Source organism: Enhydra lutris, unplaced genomic scaffold (genome assembly GCF_002288905.1).
Source record: "Enhydra lutris kenyoni isolate GAN:26980312 unplaced genomic scaffold, ASM228890v2 scaffoldscaffold48, whole genome shotgun sequence".
Classification (NCBI taxonomy): domain Eukaryota; kingdom Metazoa; phylum Chordata; class Mammalia; order Carnivora; family Mustelidae; genus Enhydra; species Enhydra lutris.
Window position 1 is genome coordinate 10468727 of NW_019154132.1, and position 19633 is coordinate 10488359.

At 41.6% G+C, this 19633-nt stretch overlaps 1 protein-coding gene across 1 annotated transcript in view; it reads left to right on the top strand.

Annotated features, from left to right (window-relative positions):
• The first annotated feature begins 15176 nt into the window (after positions 1-15176).
• Positions 15177-19633, top strand: part of LOC111156684 (N-acetyllactosaminide beta-1,6-N-acetylglucosaminyl-transferase-like) — a 30999-nt gene continuing 26542 nt past the window's right edge. The window contains exon 1 of the mRNA XM_022517712.1: positions 15177-16824. Coding sequence (XP_022373420.1) covers positions 15900-16824 — 925 coding nt within the window. The 5' untranslated portion in view covers positions 15177-15899. The remainder of the gene's footprint in view (positions 16825-19633) is intronic.

Below are 19633 nucleotides of genomic sequence, written 5' to 3' on the forward strand. Positions count from 1 at the left end.
AGTCAAGGACAGGGAAGATGGAGGAACTGAAGGGCATGACTGCTCCTAGCCCCCACCAACCTTTCTTGGTTCTGGAAAGAATATGTACAGAGAAAGGCAGTGTTTTATTTCTTCCTGACTAATCTCTTAATTTCATTAAACTGAATCAAATTATCCAAGACACAGAACTTAATAAAAATATCAGATGGGATTTCTTTTCCTTCTCTTGAATGGCTGCTACCAGAAGTCCCTGGATATTTCTCTTACAAATTGCAGATCCACATTAATTTTGAAACACTGTTCTTTTTCAGGATGCCCACACTTAGCATACTGAGCTCCTCCTGGAGCAGAGGTCACTTCCACTCTGATAATCCTGGATTCCAGTACTTAGCACTTAACGATGAGACTAAACAAAGTATTTCCCCCGTGAATAAAAGGAACGTACATTCTGGAATGGAGTGAATGTAACAAAAATAATCTATAATCCTATAACTCAGAGATAACCACTGTTAACATTCCAGTGTACCTGTCTACATGTGTGTGACGAGAAAGTCTGTCACTCATCCCTGTCTCCCTATCACGGAGCACATGTTGAGCTCAATCCCCGACATAGAGAAGGTATCGAATAAATAGAGCTAAATATTCTTGCACAAATTATTATAAAATTGTACACATTAAATTTTATATCATATTCAATTTGTACACCTATAGAATAGGCAAATCTATGGAATCTATGGAAAGTAGATTAGTGGTTTCGAGGGTCTGAACTGAGGGATGGTCAGGGTAGTGACTGCTAATAGGTATGTGACTTCCTTGAGTGATAATAAAAATATTATAGGGGGGCACCTGGGTGGCTCAGTCTGTTAAGCATCTTCCTTTGGCTCAGGTCATGATCTCAGGGTCCTGTGATGGAGCCATAAATTGGGCTCCCCTCTTAGGGAGGAGCCTGCTTCTCCCTCTCCCTCTGCTCCACAGCACCCCCAACCCTCCCTGACTCATGCACTCTCTCTCTCTCTCTTTCAAATAAATAAATAAAATCTTTTTTAAAAAAATGCTTCAGGGAACATTACTAGTTGAAATAAATCGGTCCCCAAAAGACAACTACTGCATGATTCCATTTACATGCGGCATTGAAAGTAGTCAAGCTCATAGAAACAAAAAGCAGAATGTGGTTCCCAGAGGCTGTGGGGGGAGAGAGATTTGGAAATTGTTCAGTGAGTATAGAGTTTTGGTTACGTAAGATGAAAGTTCTAGAGCTCCGTTGCACAATATAGGTATCTTTCCCATATTGTATGGTGCACTTTAAGGTGGTTAAGAAAGTGAGTTTTTGTTATTTATTTTTATACCGCAAAAGAAAATGATTTTGCAAGTCTTCAACATCACGGACGAGGGATGGAATTTGAATTTTACTGGTTTCAGACCTCAGTATTAGGGGTTAGAAAGGGATTCTGTGTCAGATTTTCCTGTAGATGCACCTGCTCCAGCCAACTGGACAGAAACGCAAGCTTAGGTCAACTGTGGAAGGACAGGATGGAGGGCACGGGAGAGAAGATGGTGAAAAGATCCATAGTGGGACCCCACAGGAGACACTGAATACGAGCTTAGAAATAGGCTGATGTGTTGTGTTAATTCTTGTTTTTATGAGAAATAATGTATTTGCAGAAGGTAACTGAGGAGTTAGAGGACATTCGTAAACATGAATGTCATTAAAACTCATTCATTAAAACTCATGTCATTCACCAGAGTTTTGAATGTACCTATTGACTTTGGTCACGAAATTTCCAGAATCTGTTGTTTTGCTGTGTCTATATTTTCCCAATCCAGATATGACCAGCCAGAAGAAGTGTTATCTCACTGTGCTTCAAAGTGCAAATATTCTACCAGCTTCGTTTCAGAGCACAAATATTACCTTAAGCCTGGGTTTCTGAGGGTAGAAGCTGAACATAAGAACAAATTTCAATGAAGTTTAGATAATCTCATCTCTTGTTTAATTTGTCTTTCAGAGTTCAGATAGGCAAGCGCTTGTGAAATTGTGTTTTCTGAAGTCTTCTCTCTTGAACAAGGGAAGGAAAGACTTTTGGGAGTAGCTGATTGCACGGGCCAGTTGCCACTCCTGCGACAGGTGCTCGATAGCTCTGTGACTTCAGGCAAGACTCTTTCTCTGGACGGTATCTTGCTTCCCTCTGTAAAGGGACAGCATGGGATAAGAGGACCTCTAACCTACTTTCCAGTTCTTAACCTGGGCTGTTCTCCTCTGTAACCATTTAACTATTCTAGAAAGAAATAGAGTTGAAAATTTAATAGTCAAATGACATGAGAAGAATTAAAATGAAACTTGAACTTTGAGGTCAGTGTACCTAGGGCATCGGGGAGAATTTGATTTGTAAGACATATCTCATTCTGAAAACGATAATATTGGTGATGGTGCATGACAGCCCCAGTTGCATCTTCCTGCCCTCGTACTGGGATGCCCTCCCTGCCAGCATGCTCCAAAGAACCTGCAGTAGCCCCCCATACTCCAGACCTTGCTTGCTTTCTTTCCATCTAATCTAAACTGTCCCTCCTCCCATTTTTTTTGGAAGGTCTACTGAGTGTCATTGGTTGCTAATGGCTCAGTGACATACCGAGAAGTCTCCACTGTGTCATGACTCTTGAATAACTCACTTAAACAATGTGCCTCCTAATGAGACCTCTTAACCAGCATTCTGGATCCCTTGGCTGGGTGGTGGGTTGGAGACCTTGAGAGGGACATGTTTTCCAGGAGCCCTCCAATGCCACATTGAGCACTCCTTCTATGTCATTGAAGGCATATTCTTTCCTTCAAGTTATGCCCAGTCTAGTGGGGAATGGGATGCTATAATGGCATAAAAATTCTTCTTTCCTCTTATTCACAAGATTTTCAATCACTGAGAGGGAAAGAAAGTCACATCAAGCTACATGGCATGGGGCCATTGAGTGACAACACCACACCTTGCCAAAGTTTGGGTCCAGTGGAGTCAGGTAAAGCACTGTGGTATGAATTTTCAACTCACCAAGAGTGCTGTAGATTTTTAAAATGACCATGTGCAGATAATAATTACCAGCATTTGAGAATACAACTAGTCAACTCTGCTGTTGCAGTGTGAAAGCAGCTATAGCCAATCTATAAACAAACGAGTGCGTCCATGTTCCAATAAAACTGTATTTATGGACACTAAAATTTGAATTTCACATAATTTTCACCTGTCATGAAGTAGTTTTTTCTTCAGATTTTCTTTCAACTGTTTAAAAATGTAAAACCAGGGGCATCTGGGTGGCTCAGTGGGTTAAGCCTCTGCCTTCGGCTCAGGTCATGGTCTCAGGGTCCTGGGATGGAGCCCTGCATCGGGCTCTCTGCTCAGCAGGGAGCCTGCTTCCCCCACCGCCCTCTGCCTGCTTCTCTGCCTACTTGTGATCCCTCTCTCTCTGTCAGATAAATAAATAAAATCATTTAAAAAAATGTAAAACCATCCTTAGCTCACAGGTTGTACAAAAATATGCAGAAGCCTGGATTGGGGCCCCCTCCCCACCTCCTGCCATAGTTTGTGTAGAAGAAAGAGGAATCACCACACTTAATTCAATGATGAGCACCTACCATAAGGTAGATGCTGAGAATACACTGGCCAGTAGACAGAAGAGTCTTCCATAGCCTAGTGGTGGAGCAAACAAGCAATTAAAAGGGTATAAAGTCCTATTAGGAAGGTGGAAGGCTCCTAACCCAGACTTGGGAGAGTAGGGGAGGGACACCAGGAAAATAGTGCCACAGGAGGACCTAATGGATGGGAGGAGACCATCAAGAAAATGTGAGGGGAGAGAATATTCCAGGTAGAAGACCTGTGCAGTCAGAAGAATTGGGTTTGAGACTCAAGGGCTACCCTTAACTCATTATTGGCTGTCAGGCAAGTCAGTATACATGTGGGCTTCCATTGGTGCCATCTCTTGTGGCCAACAGATATAATGTTGATGCTTACCTCACCAGTTGTCAATAAGAAGACAGACACCAGAGTGTGACAGAATATTAGTTACAGTTCACTGTCCATGTTCTCCATTTGTGAATTGAATGGGTTGGTATGAATAATCTGCAACGTTTCTACCAGCCCTGAAGTTCTATGAATTCCTGATTTTTATTTTTACATAAAGAGAAGCAGTGCCGTTGAGCAGTTCTGTCAATGTCAATGGTGCCCTGCCTCACCCCAACTGAAACTACCCAAAGTTGAAGAAATATAGTATCCCTTGTATTCAAAGATGACATCAGCGATTGTGATGGTGGCCCCCCTCTGGAGTAAAAGGGTTGCAAGATGGACACATGTTTCACCTTCACCCTACATGAGAAAACCATTCTGAGTTGGCAGCTGTGGTGATTTGTCAGAATCTGAACTTGAGGTTGGCCTAGACAAAGGCACTCAACACTGTCCAGCTCTTGCTCTGTTGACCCCAGTGGTTCATGTTCTCAGATCTGCTCAACCCCTTCAATGTAAAAGAAGAGCTTCAGACTTGCAGTTGATCCCCTTAAGTGAGTGGCAATATTTCTCTTCTTGCTCAAAATAACAAGTGGGAGTAGATTCCCCAACAATCTAGGGATAGACCTGCAGATTGACTTCAGCGATGGTATGAAGTCCAGCAAGTGACAGACCGAGAAGAGATGGTAGGAAAAATGAAGCTGAAGATGGTTGGGTTTGTTGAAGGGTATACAGCCATATCTATAACTCTTTTGTTCCTTTATACTGATTTAGTTTCACAAAAACACCTGCAAGGGAGGAACATCTCAAACCCCGTCACAGACTTTGCAGAAGTCTGTGACATGGAAGGAAAGAAAATCTTCTGGGATTAAAAATATACCAGTGACACTGTGGGGGAGCAAAACATTTCCCTTCTTCCTTTCTAGGTTCTTTGGCTGGCCTACTCATTAAATTGACATAAGGCAGATTAACAGGAGAAAAACAAATTTAATTTCATACATATGGGAGCTCATAGAAATATGAGACTGAAAGAGGTGACTCAAGCAGGCAACTTTTATACTTTTTAGACAAAGAAACAATAAATCTGTGAAGAGTTGAAGAGATGAAGAAGTTTGGGCTGGGGTAGTTAATTTGTGAAAAAGTGACAAGGTTTGCTTATATAGACTTCTTGGCCCTAAATGCCCCATGTCTGGTGATAAGGATGTCTTTTTTTCTCCTAGTAAGTACAGGGAGAGTACCTTTCACATAAGAGATGTATTTCCTGCTTCCAGGAGAGCATAAAAGAATCAGTGCCTCCTTCGTGCACCAGCTTTTTCTTATGTAATTTTAATTCAAAATAATCAATATGTCAAACAGGCATTTTGGGGGCAGGCTGCCCTGATTCCCATCAACACCATTGAGAACAATAACTTGCCAACAGTACTGGCTCTGAAATCAATACCTAATGAAACTCTGTCTAAAGGTGAAGCTGAGGGGCACCTGGGTGGCTCAGTGGGTTAAAGCCTCTGCCTTCAGCTCAGGTCATGATCCCAGAGTCCTGGGATCGAGCCCCACATCGGACTCTCTGCTCAGCGGGGAGACTGCTTCCTCTTCTCTCTCTGCCTGCCTCTCTGCCTACTTGTGATTTCTGTCTGTCAAATAAATTTTTAAAAAAAAATCTTAAAAAAAAAAAAGATGAAGCTGAGTTCTGTTTGGTATATGTCATGGTCATCTACAAAGTTTTGGATATATTTGAAAGTCTCTTAAAGACTATTTGCTCACCTCAAAATTTCTACCATGTTCATGGGAATAAGAAAGTCATCCCTGCTTTCAAAGACCCAGTGGAAAGGCTATTGAGTTGCTTTGCAAATGGCTTTCTGACTTCCAAGAGGAAGCTGTGGTTTACCCAGAAGTTTCCAGGCTTTGGTCTGACCTGCACAGCCTGGCAGTACTTGTAGCTTCTGAAGTTCCATCAGTTCCTATGGGCGAGATCCTCCCTGAAAACCAAGGAGGAATTAGTTTTGTATCTGATTTTAAGGGGAAACTAGAACTCTAGGGGAGCCATCTCCTCCTATATCATCAGAAGGACCAAAGAAGTGCACTTAGAGCAGGGATGCTGTTTGTTTTCCTTTATGCTGCAGGCTTGGATGAGAAAAACACCCCCTCATAACCTGGCATTTGCTTCGGCTCTGCCCATGTAGTCCTTACAAGAGAATTTGCTAATGTTGTTCTTCAAGACCAGAGGGCTATTGATTTACTTGGATGGTCGAAGGACCCCTGCTCTCCTGATCAACGTTTCTGGGGGACACTCAGTAGGCTTCTAGGTATGTGAAACTGGATTTCCATTCTACCTGAAGTCTGGAAGGAGTGTGTGTGTGTGTGTGTATATGTTTTACACTTTGAAAATGTGCTTGATGGCGTTACGTATATTCACCTGTGTTCCCAGTCTTTATGGGAATCCTATGGGCTGTTTTGTGCGTCGGTTACTTCTTCCATATCAATAATATACTGTTTGATTGTGTACTTATATGCTTACAAGTATGTAAGTATATACTTATATACTCGTTAAATTTTTATTGCATGGTATGTCACAAATCTTTGATAGGACACATGAGACTTTTAAAAGCAATTATAGCATGTTCAGGAATTCAGTTATCTTCAACATGGGATAATTTGTTATGGTCTTATTTTGTGCGAATTTGAGTTGTGTGAGTTTGGGAAGTTTGAGATCTGAAAAATATTAATAAGATCCCTATAAGAATAATTTGAAATAATGCACATCTGTCCATATTAAATTTTTTTTAAAAGCTGTCAAGAATTTCAAGAATTCAGTACTGTTGGCCAAATGAAGTATAGACTGTGTTTAGGCTTGGCCAAGTGGCAGCCTCACTTAGCTTGGTGAATAGAAATCCTGCCATCCATTGTTAACTCTGTACTCCAGCCGTGGATGAGTCTTCAGGAACTCACCCTTCATGTAAAATTTGAAAACCCTATAGTAGTTACTGATGAGCAGAAAAACTAAAAAAAAATACTAAAAATAAAACTTTTTTCTTATTCTAAAATACAGTCCTATTGTAGAAAATCTGCAAAATGAAGAAAAGTAAAATAAAATTGCTAAGTAGAAATAGCAAGAAAACAAAAATTATACATCTATACAATTTGAGAAGTCATTGTGGTGAAAATATTTGTATTATTTATCTCCTTCTCCATGTATTGCTTTATGTAGTTAGGTTTTATATATATATATACATATATATGTATATATATGTATATATATATAAATAAAATAAGTAAATAAATATATATATAAAATAAAATTTCCAAGATTTCCAAGAAGACAGGGAAATCATTCTCATGAGCTTCTCCCTCTGCTTCTGCTTCTGCTGCTCCCCCTGGTTGTGCTTTCTCTAGCTGTCAAATAAAAATAAATAAAATAAAAAAAAAATGAGAGATAGGAACACTTTAAGTTCTTGATACATATTCCAAAAGTGTCTAGGGGAGGAAAAGCAAACCTTGAGTTTACCCGCTTAGGTTCTTCACCCAGGGCTCTAGAAATTACACTGCCAAAACACAGGTTGTCGAGAGAAAAACAGTTTATTAAGACACAGAGCTCACAGTCGCATGGGAGAGACTCAACGGTGAGTAACTCAAAGGAATGGTTAAAACTTCGGGTTTATACAGTGTCTTAACAAAGAACGATACCTTTGTAGAGAAAGAACAAGACAAAGGAAAAAGAGTTTAGGCTCTTAGGATTGGCAAATTGTAGTAAAAAAAATGTGGGGACAACTAATGGAAGATAAGAGCTACTTTGTACGACTTATGATCTAGATTCCTCTGGTGCCATGTCCATAACGGTCTAGAGAATCGTCCTACCACTTCATGGCCATTTGGCTAAGATCAAGTGTGAAGATCATCCTGTTGTTCCTGCTGCAGATGGGAAGGGCAGAGTTTCCTGTGTTTGCTTCTGAATCACTTCAGGTCACAGGCATCCTTATGTCACAGGGGCAGACTTCGGGTAGCCTACTCTGAATGCTTGGAACTCCTTCATTGCCTTCCAAAATGTGTTCTAATTTTCAGTCAGACCCCCAGTGTACAGGAGGGCTTATGTCATCACACTTCTGCTCTCAGTGGATATTGTGAGGTGTTCTTTTTCTTTTTCTTTTCTTTTTTTTTTTTTTTAAGATTTTTTAAAATTTATTTGACAGAGATCACAAGTAGGCAGAGAGGCAGGCAGAGAGAGAGGAGGAAGCAGGCTCCCCCATGAGTGGAGAGCCCCCAAGGTGGAACTTGATCCCAGGACCCTGAGATCATGACCTGAGCTGAAGGCAGAGGCTTAAACACTGAGCAACCCAGGAGCCCAAGACCTGCATTTTTGTTTTTATTTGCAATTCAGTGAAGGTGAATCTTTTTTTAAAACATCTACTAGGCCTTTTCTTTTGTCTTTGTGGGATGCCAAGTTTTCTCCATGGTAGGCATGGAATTTAAATATTCTCCTTAATTATGGAGAAGAGCAGGGTAGGTGGGTCAGAAGGAAGGATAAGAGTATTGAGAAGAGAATGGAGCCATAAAGAGCAGAGAAGTCGTGAAGTAATTTGAGTGGTGTAGTGAAATAATTAGTGAAATAATTAGGTCATTGTCAAGGAATGGAAAATCAGCTTTGGCTGAGATCATTTGCCTTGACTGACTCTTTCAAAATGAGAGGACCCAGTCCTTAACCTTCAGAACAGCTGCTTCTTCCCCTACCCCCTCGACCTTCCAGTGCTGGAAGGGTCTGAAAAACCCCCTTATACACAATAATAGTTATCTGATGGTTTTATTCCATTGTTGGTAAAAGACGTAGAAACTCATAAGGCATTGTATTTTCTTCTCTAGCAAGATTCCTATGGAGTAGGGTCCATTTGTTCATACTTTTGCACGTGGTACAGAATGCCAGGCAGTGAAGAAATTGAGGAATTTGAATGCTTAGGAGGAAGTTGAATTGTCTATCAATGTCAAACACATGCAGCTGTGCCAAGGGTGACGGGAAAGACAACCAGCCAAAGCTGTTACAACTTTTATTTCCCAATTCAAAAAATAATCCATGACCATGAATATGAAGAACAGGAACAAGTGTATAAAAACAGTAATTTCTCAGAATCCGAACACTCAGAAGAAAACTATTACAACAGTTGAGCCTCTTTGAGTCTCTTCTTCAGGAAATGGTCATTTTAAGAATTGCTGATTTGATATTCCTTTGGCTCTTCTTGACTCTACTGCAAATTTTGTTGTGGCCCGTTTTTTTTTTTTTCAAGATTTTATTTATTTATTTGACAGAGCAAGAGAGAGAGTGTGAGCAGAGGGAAGCGGCAGGCAGAAGGAGAAGGAGAAGCAGACTCCCTGCTGAGCAGGGAGCCAGGTGTGGGGCTAGATCCCAGGACCCCAAGATCATGACCTGAACCAAAGTCAGACCCTTAACCGACTGAGCCACCCGGTGCCCCACCCGGTGCCCCCGCCAAATTTGCTTTTTAAAACCCATTGGATGTTATCAGTTGCTTCAAACTATTTATGGGAAGAGAGAATGCTGGGTAAAAGTATAATAGCACCTAGCTTATTCCCTGGAACATGAATCATAATTCATTCCTGGAAGGATATGTAAAGGGCCCTCCTATTTGCCTGGCCTGAGGCTCATGGTGCAGTAACTGATTCAAGGAATACAACTTGTGTTACAGACTATAGAATCGGGTCTCCTAACTCCCAACCCAGTGCATTTTCTACTAAATCCCGTTGTCTTGTGATTTCCCTTCCTTAGTGGGCAGATCTGTGTGAGGACCACTGATCTAAGTCCATTATAACTCACTCTGGATCTGGGACTATAGGATTTCCCATCTGGAACTAAGTTGAAGGATGACCCTCAAGCTCCAATGATCTGTAAGGAGAATCCAAAAATCCATTTTCTGGGCAAAGCAAACTTTGAGTGGGGAAAATGGAGGGTAGTGTCAGAAAAATACCAGAGAATAATTCTCCTGCCTCCTCCATTAGAGCATTCTAGCGGGAGGTCCTTATGGCAATGACAGCTGCTTCCCTGTGTAACCTCTCTGGGGTTGGAAGTGTTAGATTCAAAGCCCTTCTGGATTCTGTAGGGAAGGGTTATATACCGGTGGTCACAGATAAGAGTAACTTGAGACATGAAGACTCCAGGCCTGATCCTTCTTACACTCCCAGGCCAGACCTTTGGGGGTAGAATTAAAAGGCAAACAGATCTTTGTGTGTCCACATTCCAGCTTTTGTTATCCTGCGTCTAAACATTAAGGTTAATTTGGTTAACCTGCCTTTACCTTAAAGAGAAGGAGGGATATGCTGTGGGATTCATCTGGGCAACTTCATCCTTCTAGGAATGAGAGAGACAGAGAGATACAGAGACAGAAGAGGGGAGATTGGAGGAAGAGGGGCACAGCACTTACCTCTGTTTAATCCCAAGCAGTACCCAACCCAGTAGGACAGCACTTACCTCTGTTTAATCCCAAGCAGTACCCAACCCAGTAGGATTCAGTTCATGTAGCCCGCCTTTGTTTTCTATTTCCAGAACCTAGCACAGTGCCTGGCATAAAGTAAGCACACAAAAAATGCTTGTTGAATGAGTGAGTGAATCATTCGATCAAGGTACACGGGATTTCCATTTCTCAAAGTTTTTCAAAGAACAGTTCAGGGCAGTGGGGGCTCTCCTTAGGCCATGGACTTGCTGGGAACTGTGATTTCTCGCATTTGTCTTGTTAAATCATTAGTAGCCATATATATTTAATTACAACTAAGCTTTTATTGAAGGACAATGTTCATTTCTAATTTAATGGTTGACATTATGTAGTTCAGTTTCCTTCAGGCAAAGGGAAAAAGTTTCCAGAATTTAACAAAGTACTTGGCACTGTATAGTGGGTTAAAACATACTTTTATTTCACGAGTCCCCACAACATTCCTGTTGAGAATAGGTAAAACTGGACCAACTAGAAAAGCAATGAGGGAGGTTTGCAAGTGATTGATGTGAAAATCCATCTCCCAGAACTAAAGACACATCGATGACTTAAAATCAGGTTTTGCCAAACACAGAGCTACTTTTCTGGTTTCCCTATTTTTTTCAATCTGGGCCTATCTCGAGCCCGCTCTGAGAGCGGGTCATGGGGTTGTATCTTTCCACAAGGTCAGCTTTATGCAGTCATAAAGCCAGGTAAACACAGCTGTAACGCAGGTTCAGGATTCCAGATTCAATGGTGTTTCATGGAGCATTTAACTTGGCTTCAAGCATGGCACCCAAAACAAAGCACAATACAAAATCACGGAAGAAAGATACAATAAGGATTAAGAAAGTCATGAACCAAAGGCGAAGTCAGTTTGCGAGCGCATGAGTTATGTTCAAGCCGTGAATGGTCTCTGTCATGTTCAGTGATCAACCAGGCAGAGCCTTTGGTTACTTTCCTGATTATATCACTACTTGACATGAGTGATGCCATCTTGCACTCTGCAGGGCCTTTGGTAGTCACCTCTTGTAAAGCGGGTCCCCGCCCCCCACCATCCAGGGGTGAATTGGCCAAATAGGCAGTAGGTATCCAAGAGTTTCGGTAGACTGTGGGCTCTGAGAGGAAAAAATGGGGACATTGCAATTCCAGCACCTGGGGACCTTACAGATTAGGGGATCCCTTCTTTGCAGTCTGTTCTGATTGAACAGCCTGTTGCAATTGGAAGAAGGGAGACTCTGTTCTTTGAGCACGTTATTCTCCAGGATCAGAAGCTCGAGGTCTCTCCTGTGGTAGGAACACTTGCTTCAGCAGTGATCTTAAGGTCCTAAAACTTCCAAATCAAATCAAGGACTTCTTGAGGAACAGAATGGAGAAAGGGAAGAATAAAAATCTAGAAAGCCGAACAGGCCAAGCTGAACCCCTGCTGTTTATCCCCTGACACCCAACCTTGAAAATCTAGCCAAATCTCACACATGAGGATTTTCTGAACTGGGAGGTTAGACTGTCCAAGCATCGGAGGTCCGGGCTCAGACTCCCTTAGTGTGTGGCTTTTATAGTGAGGGTGACCAGTTATCCCTTCATATGCAAAGGAGCTGGGAAGTGCTTCAGTGCCACAGACTTGATTTAATGCCGCTGAGATGGTTCATCCTTCAGCTCTTTTCCTCAGCTCTGCCTCGTTCCAATGCTATTAAACCTACTGCTTGCAAAGAACCAGCCTTTCCACGCATTTCCACACTCTCCTGCGTCCAGTTATCCTGTGTTAAACTCCTGCAATCCTCCCCATGTTCTTCCTGTGATCTGTGCTTTCCCAAGCCTTTCCCTCAAGGTCTGACGTCTCTGGCCAGCCCTGAGCTGGTTGCTGGACTCCTGCCGGAATCCTCCCAGCTCCACCAGGAGACTGATGACGGCACCCAGAGGGAATTGAAAACCCGAGACTCAGAGGTGTGGATGACCTGCCAAGGAAGGAAGCAGCCACTGGGGGTTGGAGACCCCGGGGTAACTGCAAGGGGTGTTTCCTCAAATTTACCCAAAAGGGAGCTGTGAGGGGTGAGATCCAATGTCTTGTGGATGGCTGAGATCCAGCTGTCCACAGTGGCATTGGTCCAACTGGAACATTTCTGACGCCCAACCCAGGGCTCTTCTCATCTATTTGAAACCCTGTTGCTTCCTGTGGTTATTAAAAGCATTGATAAGGATAAGACAGTGAATTTAACAATAGTGAGTACGTCAATAAGCAGAGGGAGAGATAGATAAATAAATAGATAAATAAACTGAAAAAAATACTAGTAGGCAAGCACAGGGTGAATGCTAGGACATAAATTTACACCCTGCTATTTATGGAAGGACCAAGCCACAAGTCTGAACGGGTTCCCAGTTTCTTCAGCACTCCATCCTGCCTGATCACGGCCTCCAACTTAGAATTGTGGGTATTAATTTTGATCTAAGGCTCCAGCTGGGGTGAAGAATCGCACTGTTCTTTATGGTCACCCATTACCATCCCCTTCTATTACTTCACACAAATGCAAGAGCCCAGAGCTCAGGATTTAGGAGGATAATTAGTGAAATGCCACACAGGGCCTCGGGAAAGCCAGGAGGATCAGAACGAGCATTTCCCATATTTCTTACATGAGAACCAAGAAGGTAGGCATCAAATAGACTAGGTAGATGGAGGAGGGGCAGATTGGTACTAATTCTTTAAAATAGCATTGTTGAGGGGTGTCTGGGTGGCCCAGCTGCCTTCAGCTGAGGTCATGATCCTAGGGTCCTGTTGGGCTCCCTGCTCATTGGTGAGCCTGCTTCTCCCTCCCCCTCTGCCACTCCTCTTACTTGTGTGCACTCTCTCTCTCTGACAAATAAATCAAATCTTTAAAAGAAATAAAATTTAAAATGTTTAGCATTGTTGAAGAATTTATTTTAAATAACTGTGGAAGTTTCTAGAGCTTACCATCGGACGACCCTTGGAACGGTTCAGGTGAGGTACAATTAAGGACTCCACTGCAGCGAAGGACTAACCTTAAATGTTCTTTGCCCCATGACTGTACATTCAGGGAACTGTAGGTTTAGAGAAGAGCCAGGAAACTGTTGGAGATGCATTTCCACATGAAATGTCTGGAAAGATGGGACTGTGCCAGGAATAAAGGTGATAGCCAAAATAAACAGAGGAAGTTATCTGGATATGTTAGGAGAAGAAGCTGTAAAAATTGGACTAGTTTCGGTAAGCATAATTAGGTATCGATGGCTTCATTTAATCATCCCTGGTGCCTTTCATTTGATGTGGACAATGGCTGCCTAGAGGGAAATAAACAATTTTTTTTTAAGTGAGAGAAATTTTACTCATCATTTCAGAAAAGACTATTCTTGGATGACTACTCTATTGAAGAAATGATTTGTTCTAAAGAATTCTAGGTACACGCATGAGAGATGGTTGTGTAAACAGGTATTTGGGTTGTTTGAATTCTATTTTGGGTCATATAGACAAGATGATGCATCTGAATCATGCTATAAAATCGAATTCCAGAAACAAGTAAGATTGACTCACCTAGTTCTGGAGAATTTCCCTGGGTCCATTCTAAGCATCATTTTCTGTGTTCTCAAAGATCCCCTCATCGAAACATAAAACTTTCAGCTGGGGTGGGAAAAACAACTCCGGTCTTGTGTTCTAAGGTAATGATTGTGAAGACAAAGCCCAATGAAGACTGCATAGCGTCATGGAAATGAGAGGCTGTGATATTAAATGCAAAACACAGGATGCAAACTTGCATATCCCCTGTGTTCTTTGTAAAAATCAAAACGTGAATGTCTATGGGCAAGTAGTCTATTTACTACCAGAGTTGAAAACACTGTGTTTCCAAACAGTCTGTAATATTATGTTGTCTTTATAACTAAGACGTATTGGAAAAATAGGTATGTTGAATGTACCCACATCCACAGACACAAATAAAGATTCGAAGTCCTCAGTACTTGGAATCTCACACTAATGTGATCAGGGAAACAGGGAAATGAAAACTAGAGCACTCGATCAATACATATTTGATTGTCTAGCATGTGCAGACAGGGCTGGGAGCTAAAAACGGATGAGGGATGTGTGAACTCAGTGCTAACGCACCACTCTTTCAAGTGTGGATGGCGGATGTTCACACCCACATGCAGCCAACCACCAAATAAAGTAAAACTGATCCATGCTATCTTTGATATATCATCTAACTGGCATGGGCTCATGGAAGAGAGAATAGGGAAGTGTAAAAAGGCTTCAAAGGAGAGGTGGTGATTGTGTCCTTTCCTTGACACATGGTGGGGGAGGGGCTTTTGTTCACTCTTCTCTCTCAGCCCTTCTTGTGGTTGGCCATGGCCATGAACTCTTACACATTTTATCTTGTTTTATTTTCATGACTGACCTAGGAAGGCGGTAAAATTATTTTCGCTTTTTATATAGGGGAAACTCCTTTGAAAGGGTAACCTTTTTTGAAAGGGTACATTTGTGGTACCTCTCTCCTTGAGTTTCTGGAACTTCCCAGACTGAGACAGCTCCTCTCTCATACCTCTCCAGATACCCAGCTGGGGCTAGGGTGAAATCAGCTTGGCCTTTACAGCTCTAGCCTTTACACAATTTTTGGGTAAGGACAGCTGTTTGGGGTTTTTTGGGATTTTTTGTTTTTGTTTTTGTTTTTTTTAATTAGCCTTTATTCATCAAGTGCCCCGGTCACTTTGTGTAATAAGTTAGGTGGTGAGGTAAGTTTGCAAATGTGCCTTTTTAAGGACATCACCCAGCAGCAGGGAAAATTAAGCCTTGGAAGGAATTTGGCTCCACAGCCAGTCATATGCCTTGCTTTACAACATACTCAGCCAATACAGGAAGGAGGGTGAGTATGTGTGGAAAAAGACAGGTTACGAGATTAATTTTTAAGCACTAAATATTTATTGACAGAATATCTCTCCAGGCAGTGTTCACATGCTTAGAACTGAAGCTTTAAAAATTGGCAGTGCTGTTTAAGCAAACAAAGCCAGTCAGTTGAACGCAATGATTAACAGGAAGTTGGGGAGCAGACACAGTTGCCAACCCTTGGCTGGGAGAAGAGGCTGGGGTAGAAGTCGTAGGGGGATGACTTGCAGAATGGTGAACTCAGCCCTTGGTGATTTTACGGTAGTGATAGGTGGCTGCGTTAGAATCGGAATCTCCCTGAGGCAGCTTGTTTTTGTGTGGTAACAGGTTGCAGGTTAACGGGAGCCGGAGCAAAGCAAATCCAAAGAAGCTACTTCAGAAATGTGTCGAAGAAAGGTGGAAATGAAACACAGCGGAGAATGAGAAGGGAAGGAAGACAGCGAAAGGACAAAACGGTCAACTGGAAGGGCACGGAGCAGCTGATCAGAATTGTGTCTACCGAGAGGATGATTTATGGATTCTGGAGAAAATGTAAGTTAAATATATCTATACTCTGATCAGCTCTTGAAAAACATTTCCCTCACTTTCTGGTCTTGAATGATGGTCTCGTGGAAGCATTGTCTTTTTACTGTGTCTCTTATCACTGCCCTGATTTTTGTATTTGTTTACAATAACGAATTATGGGAGGAGAAGCATTTTCTGAAGGCATCTCTGTCCAATGCTTCACTGTTAGCACAAGTCTGTCATCAGATTTTTAAGGGGAAGGTTTTTTACCCAAGAGAGAATGCACTGAAAACTACCCTCAGCAAATCTACCTGTTATGAGTACATGGCTCAAAGTCACTATATAACAGAAACACTATCAGAAGAGGAAGCAGAGTTCCCTTTGGCTTATACGGTGACCATCCACAAAGACTTTGGCACTTTTGAGAGACTCTTCAGGGCAATTTACATGCCCCAAAATGTCTACTGTGTTCACATGGATGAGAAGGCAACAGATACATTTAAAGATTCAGTGAAGCGATTACTGAGCTGCTTCCCAAATACTTTCCTGGCCTCCAAGATGGAGCCGGTTGTCTATGGGGGGATCTCCAGGCTCCAGGCTGACCTGAACTGCCTCAAAGACCTCGTGGTGTCCGAGGTGCCCTGGAAGTACGCCATCAACACGTGTGGGCAAGACTTTCCCCTGAAGACCAACAAGGAGATCATTCGGTATCTGAAAGGCTTTAAAGGGAAAAACATCACCCCGGGGGTGCTGCCCCCAGCTCACGCCATTGGACGGACTAAATATGTCCACCAGGAGCTATTAAGAAAAAAAAATTCCTACGTGCTTAAAACAACAAAATTAAAAACTCCACCTCCTCACAACATGACCATTTACTTTGGTACTGCCTATGTGGCCCTCACAAGGGAATTTGCCAACTTTGTCCTCCAAGACCAGCGTGCGCTTGACTTGCTCTCCTGGTCCAAGGACACTTATAGCCCTGATGAGCATTTCTGGGTGACGCTCAATAGGATCCCAGGTATGTGTGTCTCTTAACTTCTGTTCTCATGGGTGAACATTGCATGGCCAACACTGAATGAACTGCTTTAAAAACTAGTTTAAAAAAGTTAACATTTCAAAGCTCTTTACAGTTTTAAATGTTAATTTAAAAAATCTTTGTAACAGTTCTGTTCACAGATGTCACTCATGTCCATTTACAGATGAGGAAACTGAGGCATAGGGATTAGCAGAGCTGAGGTAGAGCTCGACCCTCTGATTCAATTTTGCTGACATGCCAAACTGCCTTTTGGGTCCCACAGACCCTTTTCAGATACATGCTGTAGCCTTGAGACCGGGCAAAGGATTGAGGGAAAGCCGGGTGTGCCAATGAAAGACTAAACCCAATTCTCCTTTAAGTGTGATGTCACGTACAATCAGGAATAAATATTAAAAAGTACATTTGAATGGCAGTTTGAACATTTTAATAATACTTTGGCTCCTGTCAAAGCTCCAATAGCTAAATGCATGTGCTTTCAAAATGGGAGCAGTGTACAACTTTAAAACTTTTTATTTGCAAGTTCTTTTCCTGGAATTAAGTCAGAAATTTAGAGCACCTTAAAGGTTTCTAGACCAGTGCCTTCATTTTATAGACAAAGAAACTTCCATGGGATCAACGTGATGGCCTCAAGCTGCCCAGCTAGTGAGGATCATACCAATGATACAAACCAGGTCTCCTAAGCCTTAGGCTTTTTTGATTTCGGTTGGATCTCAGTCATTACTAAGTTAACTGCACCTTCCCTTTGGCCCAAGTTCTAAATGATTTGGATGATCTCAAGTTGTTTATAGTGGACCAATTCAGTCCTGCTAGTTCAATTCAAAAATAAAAATTGAGATTCACAGTTCAAGCGAAAAGTAACTTGAATCCGTATGACCATAAGATTCATGGTTTCTCGAGATTAGCGGCTCCACCCTGGATGCATACTACTTTCACCTGGAGCTTTTAAAAATACATAAGGCCAGGCCCCATTTCCCACAGGGCCTGACTTCTGGGATGGACCTCATCTTAGGTATTTGTTCTGTCTCCAGGTAATTCTCAGGGACAGCCAGAGCTGTGAACCACTGCAGTTGCTTGCTTTAGAAGTTGATATACAAAACTTCGTAGACTTAGAATGCTTTTTTTAAACCACAGGAAAATAACCTCTTATTTAAGATTTATTTTTAAGTTAGGTATAATTGGCATATAATGTTGTATTAGTTCCAAGTGTACATACAACATGACCTGCTATCTGTAGATATTGCAAAATGATGACCACCACAAATCTGATTAGAATTTAGCAACTTTATTTTTCTTGTGACAAGAATTTTTTGTATGTGTGACGAGAACATTTAAGAACGCTTTCTTGAATGTAATAACAACAATAATAATAGTAATAACAAAGAACTGCTTTTTAAAGCAATTTTCAATATACTGTCAGAGAGGAAAAAATTTACCTCTTCTTTTTAATGTTCTTCTGGCTGGTCTAAGAATTCAATCGGCATGAGATGAATTAACAGGAGGGAAAAAACCCAAAGTTTAATTATGTGTGTGCAGAGAACCAATATTGAAAGTACAACCCAAAGCTGGATGGTAGCATCCGGCTTGTATACATTTTAGAAAAAGAGACATAAATCTGTGAGAAATTGACAGGACAAAGAAAACTTATGTTTGGGAGCCTCAATTACTAAGAAATTCTAAACAGGATTTGGGCAGGGGTAATGATTAAGTAAAAGTACCGAGGTTTGTTTCTACCTTCTTCTCACCTTTGAATTTCCTACCTCTGGTGAGGAGGTCCCTTAATCTCCTGATACAGGGAGGGTAGCTCTCATGTGGGAGGTTTAGTTCCTGCTTTCTGGAGACAAAGGGTGGAGGGAGGGTCAGGATGTTGCTCTTAAGCAGCCTCTTTCTTTTCTTCTTTCTTAATTTAAATTTTACTTAATTAACTTACAGTGCAATATTGGTTTCTGGAGTGGAAATCAGTGATTCATCACTTCTGTACAACACACAGTGCTCATCACAAGTGCCCTCCTTAATGCCCATCCCCCACCCACCTTCCCTCCATCAACCCTCAGTTTGTTACCTATGGTTAAGAGTCTCTTATGCCTTGCCTCCCTCTCTCTTTTCCCCCCCGCCGTCCTGTATTTTCCTGTTTTCCTTCCTAAACTCTACAAATAAGTGAGATCATATGATATTTGACTTTCTCTGACTTATTTTACTTAGCATAATACACTCTAGCTCCACCCACATTGTTGCAAGTGGCAGGATTTCATTCTTTTTGATGGCCGAGTAATATTCCATTATATATGCATATAAATGAGATTTTTTATATATGCATATATATGATATATATGTATATATGTGTGTATATATATGGGTGTGTGTATATATATGTGTATATATATCTCACATCTTTATCCATTCATTAGTTGGTGGACATTTGAGCTCTCTCCATAGTTTGGTTATTGTTAATAAGGCTATTATAAACATTGGGGACCATGTACCCCTTCAAATCTGTATTTTTGTATTCTTTGGGTAATGTGCTGGCTCTTTCTTAAGTAACTTTAATTCAAAATATGCCAAAGAGGCACATTTCTGGGGTGGGCTACCCTTAGCCCCCACCGTATAATACAGTACTATTAACTATAGTCATATGTTGGTATGTATGTATAGTCATATGTTGGTATGTTGGTATGTATTTTAAAACTTCCAGTTTTAAAATAAACAGGTCCTAGAGATGTATGGTTGTTAGGTAAATACCCAGAAGTAGGATTATGGGATCATAGGGCAGTTCTAGTTTTAACTTTTTGAGGAA